Here is a 6,000-nt window from a genome sequence, read left to right as displayed (position 1 = left end):
GCAGAGCACGCTGAACTTGAACCACTAGGCCACTGGGGCTGGCCTCTGATATTTTTTATATTAGAAATTAAAACTAAGAAAATCTTTTAAAATAAACCCATTTCCTAGTAACAAATATTTTTTAGGGATAAATATTTTTAAAAACAAAAAATCATTTGGAAGTGTAACATTGTTTTACATTTTTGCAAATACCTTTAACGCTTGGCTTAATTGAAGACAGCTGGATTCTCTTCTATTGCGATGTGCTGTTTGAAATACATGAGAAAACCCAAGCACCTCACTTCTGAAAGGGTCTTGAGGACCCTGGACTACATTTTGAGAATGATTACTTTAAGCTTTCTTTCAGCTTTAAATCATTCATTCATTCACTCATTCAACACTATTAGATCCCAGAGATAGAAATGAATCATGTAGTTGCCTGCCCTGGAGGAAGAGCTGAGAGAAGCGATGAAAACTCATTAAAAATTACAGCATAGCATAAGTGAGCACAGAGGAGGAAGTTACTAGTGTGCCTAAGGGAGGCAAGGAAGGCTTAACAGAGTACAGGGAATTTGAATTTGGGCTTGAATTTCCTGTGCTCCCTCTAAACAAAGGGAAGAGCATGTGCAAAGGCCCAGAGGTGGGAATCAACATAGTACAAGTAAGCACAGGGTACCCGGGCAGAGGAAGGAAATGCCATTATGTTGGAAAAGATTGTTGGGCCTTATAGGAGAAGTTAAATTTCACCCTCTAGATCAGAGGAGGCTGGGGTGAGAAGAGCTTGCTTTTCTACTTTTAAGTCAAGTTTATTGACGTATAATTTACATAGAAGTAAAATTTACCATTTTAGGTATACAGTCAACAGTAACACAATCAAGACATAGAATATTCTCATCACCTCAAAAAGTTCTCTGTAGTCAATCCCCATCCCCCACTCCCTCAGCTGCAGGCAACTATTGATCTGATTTCTGTCCTCATAGTTTTTCACTTTGAAATCATTATACGCTCATAGGAAGTTGCAGAGAGGGCCCATGTACATTTCTCCCAGCTCCCTCCAATGGTAACATTTTACAAAACTATAGAAAAATATCAAAGCCAGGAAACTGACATACAATAGTTAACTAGACTACAGACCTTATTCAGATTTCACTAGGGGACAGCCCGGTGGCATAGCGGTTAAGTGCTCGCGCTCTGCTTCTGAGGGTTCTCAGGTTCAGATCCCAGGCGCGCACCGACGCACCGCTGGTCAAGCCGTGCTGTGGCAGTGTCGCATATAAAGTAGAGGAAGATGGGCACGGATGTTAGCCCATGGCCAGTCTTCCTCGGCCAAAAGAGGAGGATTGGCATCAGATGTTAGCTCAGGGCTGATCTTCCTCACGAAAAAAAAAAAAGTTCACTAGTGTTGACACATTAGCTTGCTTTAAGGAACATAATTGGGCCACAGTATGGAAGATGGGTTGGTGAGGCAAGAAGACGGAAGAAAAGACAGCTCAAAGAGGTGCAGGGAGAAGGGACTGGAGGAAACACTTCTGGAGAAGAGAAATCACCGTGTAGACAACTTGCTATGAGCGGTTAACTTAATCCTTTTTTTGGAAACGAAATCTCTCATATGGCAGGACAGCAAGCGGAAGGTTGTTTTAAACTGAAGGGCCTAACCTCTAACTGAATTGAGGAAATGCTTCCTCCAGTCATGAAAACCCCAAATAACCATAATATTCCTGCTCTTACTCAAACAGGAAAAAAAATATTTTTAGTCACTTTCTTCATTTTCTTACGTTTGCCTGACTGAAAACAATGAAATAATTGTCAAAGATCTGATAGTCCTTGAGATTTAGAGTTATGTTTGCTCTCCTTAACAGGATTAGCTAACAACTCTTCAAACTAAAACAAACTAAACTTCTATAATTATTCTTATTCTTGGAGTTCAGTATTCTTAGCTCTCCTACCTGCTCCAGCATTTTATCTGACTATATTATTGATAATGACTTAATCTCTATAATTTAATATATTTACACACATCATTTACTCATTACAAGACTGTGGGGTGTTGTCTTCACTTTTACAGCCCAAGAAATCAAGGCTCTTAAGTGTTTGGTACCCAGGATCACACACACCAATACTTGAGAATGCTGAGAAAGGCGCTAGCATAGGTGCGCATTCAGTAAATGTTAGCCAGCCTTGTTGGAAGCCCTGTTCTCTCTACTTCATCGAACCCCAACTAGGGCCTGGATGGACCTCTTTCTTCAACAGCTGTGCTGGACTGAATTTAGGCAAAAGCTCCACGCATGCAATGGAAACACTCCTGGTGACAAAGTCCTCATTTAAATCCCAGTTTGTTTAAACCTTAGTTTGGCTGACATCGAGTTTAAAACTAGTTACTAGCAAATATAGCCCTTGGGTAGATCTAAGTGACCCAATACCTATTTCCTCGAATTTAAGATGAGCTTTTGAATATCGTTGAAATTAGGAAGAGTCTTAAAATCAGATTTCACGAAATATGGTAACAAACTGTTTTCACGGTGTCCTGTGCCAGATATTTCATATACATCTTTGCACTTAAGCCTCCAAACGGCTACCTGTTAGTACTGTCATTATTAATAATGTTATTATCATCCGTAATTATGCTCATTTTAAAGATGGAGAAGGCATCTTTAAAGGCACAGGGAGGTGAAGTCATGGTGCACAGGATTAAGAGCAAGCAGCCCTTGGGAATCCAATTTCGGTAGACTTGGCCTAGGGACACAGTTGTACTTTACGCAAAACAGCAAAAATAGACAACAATTTCAAATATAAAAGAGTAAATTAAAATAACACCCAAAACCAAGACAAAGAAACAGAGGCTCAGCCAAGTTAAATAACTTGTCCAAGGTTACACACAGGATATCAGAACCATGATCCCACGGCAGATTTGTCTCGACTCCAAAGCGCGATCTATTTCCACCAAACCGCGCTACCAACTGACCCGTGGTAAGGGGCAGTATAAATATTTGTTGAATTAATAATGCCTGAAAACAAAGTTAACGAGGAAGAGGGTAAAAATGTAAAAAATAGATACAAACGGAAAAGAAGTTCACGAGCAGGAAAAAAAGGAACACACACACACACGTACACACACCCCAACAGTCTCCAAAGCAGTGCACTCAGGGTGAGCCAAGCTGCTGGAACAAACTTTGAGCGGGTCCCGCCGGACACCCGGGCTGGCCGGAGCGGAGTCTTCAAAGCAGATGGTTCCCGAGCACAGCAGCCAAGCCCGGCCGCCTCCCGGCTTCCCTCCCGCGCCCACGCCCTCTCCCGACCGCGAGTCACCCGGCCGGGCAGCACCCGGCGACCCTCGGAGGCCACCCGCCTTTCCCTTCAGGGCTGCTGGCTTCGACAGAAACACAAACACAAGTCCCAGGCGGTCTGCGGCCTCTCCTCGGGGTCGGGGGCCGCAGCTCGCTGCCCCAGGTGGGCCCGGCGGCCATGCGCCCGAGGGCGGGAGCCCCTCGGGGTCGCAGCTCGCCGCCCAGAAGCACCCGCCGCCGGCGGTCAGCCCAGCCCCAGCGGCGGGAACGCCGACAGCTCGGGCCCGGCAGGCCCCAGACGGGGCGGGGGGCGGCCGGGCAGGCGGGCGCCCCTCAGGCCACGCGGGCCGGCCGTACGGGCGAGCAGCGGGCGCGGGCGGCCGGGCATTTCCTCTTCCTCCCTGCGCGCTGCGCGGCGGCGGCGGCGGCCAGGCCGAGGCCGGGCTCGGGCACCCGACCGCGGCCTGCCGGCGAGCGCGGGCAAATGCCGCCCCGAGCCGCCGCCGCCCCGCCGTCCCCGCCGCGCCTGCCGGCCGCGGGGCCTCCGGGCGGCTGGGCCCGGCGCGGGCAGCGAGAGGCGGGGCCGGCGTGCGCGCGGCGGAAGGAGGCGGCGGAGGAGGAAGAGGAGGAGGAGGAGGCGGCGGCCGGGAGCCGGAGGAGAGGGGCGGGGGGTGGGCCGGGGGAGGGGAGGAGCGGGATTTGCGGAGCGCGGCGCCGCAGCCGGGAGCCGGCGGGCCGGGGAGGGACCGAGGCACGGCGGGCGCCGGCGGAGCCGCGGCGTCGGACCCGCCTCCTGGAGGAGCTCAGCCCCGGCCAGGCCCGGCCCCATTCCCGCCCCGCGCCGCCTCCCCGCCGCCTCCCCGCCGCCGCCGCCGCCGCCGCGGGAGCGCTCCCCTGCCCACCCCGCCCCCGCGGCCGAGCCCGGGAGTCGAGTGGGAGTCGGCCGGCCGGCGCGGGCAGCGCCGGGACCCCGCTGGGGACACTGCAGCCGGAGCCCGGGAGGGGCCGCGCCGCCACCGTCTGAACTAGGATGTCCCGACATGAAGGTGAGAGGAGCCCCCGCCCCCACCCCCACCGCCCGGGCCTCGGCCTACCCCGCCCGGGCCAGGCGCCGCGGAGGGCGGCCGGGAAGCGGCGGAGACTGCGGCCGAGCCCGAGCCCGGCCCGAGGCGCCGGGCCCGAGATCGAGCGAGCGAGGGCGGAGAGCCGCGGCGCCGCCGCCGCCACGGCCGCGGCCCTGAGCTGGGCCTGGTGCCGGAGGCGGGGCGGCCGGGCCGGCCGGAGGGTTTGCACTGTCATGGGGAGGGGGAGGGGAGGCGGCGGGGCCCGTTACCGGCGGGAGCTCGGCCCTCGGGACCGATACCGGCCGCCGTGGCCCGCCCCACCGGCCCCGGAGCCGCGGGCCCCGGCGCGGCCTAGCGCTCCCACCGCCCCGGAAGGGCCCGGCGCGGCCGCCGAGCGGGGCCGCAGACGGCGGCAGGAGACAGAGCAGCCGGCCCGGGACCCGGCGGGCGCGTCCGGTCGCCGGGAGACGACGGCTAGTGCCCCTGCCTGCGGGCGACCGCGGGGCGGTGGGAAGGCTCTGCGGCCGGGCACGGGAAGCCCCCGCCGCCAGAGCCCGCCCCGGCCTCGCGGCTAGGCCTCGGCGCGTCCCTGGGCTCGGGTAACCAAGTTCCCGGGGCGGATCCGGCCCGGCCGCGGCGAGCAAACTCCCTGCTCGGTCACCCGGTCGGAGCGGGACTCGCTGCCGGCCGGCCGGCCGCGGGCCCCTCGCCCTGCGTGCACTGCCTGCCTACACCGGGTTTTGGTAATTGACCGTGGTGAGGTCTATTAATGATCAGGGGGCGTTTTGGACTTTATTTTGCTGTAAAACATTGTTGGGGTACAGTTGTGAATAAGCAGACAGCTCTAGCCCAGTCCCAGGGCACAAAGAGAAAAATGTGTAGGACCCATGTATAGGCATTGAGCTGGTAAAAAACATAAGTTAACTTCAATTTACTGCCATATGGTTTAGAAAAGGGGGAGGGGGGTTGTGTTTTCTTTGTTTCACTACCACAGGTCCTTAAATAAAAAGTATTAAGAGACTTGGCGAAAAGTTTATCCTGGTAAGGTTAATGCAAGATTGTAGAAGTGGCTTGAAAGTATCGTGCACTCTTGATTTTAAAATCCTGTATAGGTGATGTAGGAGTGAAGGAAGTTTAGTGAGTCAGATTAGTGTGTGCTTCACACCGTTGGAAGGGTATTCTTAGGGAAATACAGACCTTAGCATTTCGAGGTTGAAAAACTCAGATAGATTAAAAGCATATTTAGAGCAAGTTTCAGAATTTGCATTACTAATTGCAATGTTGAGATTGACTCAAAGAACATTTTGTGTTCAAGGATTCTGTATTTTAAAAGTCACAAAACTAGTAGAAAATATACTGTATTTTCTTTACTTATTGTGTACAAGTGTTGGACATTTTGAGATAATAAAGTACTTAGGTTCATAGAAATGTTTGGAAGCTGTGCCTATTTTCCCATTTTTTCTATCTCTATAATTTAAAAGAAATTGTAGTTAGTTACAATCAAATTTTAATTTGGGATATTAAAGTTTATCTTAGACTGTAGTTGTGTGCACATTGACCACCTTCAAGACAAAATGAAAGTGAGCAATGGCTGCAGGCTCTCTTACTCATAAGAACTGGGAGAAGTAAAATTACAGAATCATAGCAATGGGAGAAGGGTGTTTGAGACCTGT

General features: G+C 52.8%; 1 protein-coding gene across 1 annotated transcript in view; it reads left to right on the top strand.

The window, feature by feature from the left end:
• Nucleotides 1-4,021: 4,021 nt before the first annotated feature.
• The window catches only part of KCMF1 (potassium channel modulatory factor 1), a 69,542-nt gene continuing 67,563 nt past the window's right edge, over nt 4,022-6,000 (top strand). Inside the window, exon 1 of the mRNA XM_087436495.1 lies at nt 4,022-4,309. Coding sequence (XP_087292621.1) covers nt 4,294-4,309 — 16 coding nt within the window. The 5' untranslated portion in view covers nt 4,022-4,293. The remainder of the gene's footprint in view (nt 4,310-6,000) is intronic.

Source organism: Ceratotherium simum, chromosome 11 (assembly GCF_057802395.1).
Source record: "Ceratotherium simum simum isolate JZ-2026a chromosome 11, ASM5780239v1, whole genome shotgun sequence".
Taxonomy (NCBI): Eukaryota; Metazoa; Chordata; class Mammalia; order Perissodactyla; family Rhinocerotidae; genus Ceratotherium; species Ceratotherium simum.
Note: the sequence above shows the minus strand (reverse complement) of the source record. Positions and strands in the feature narration are given on the sequence as shown.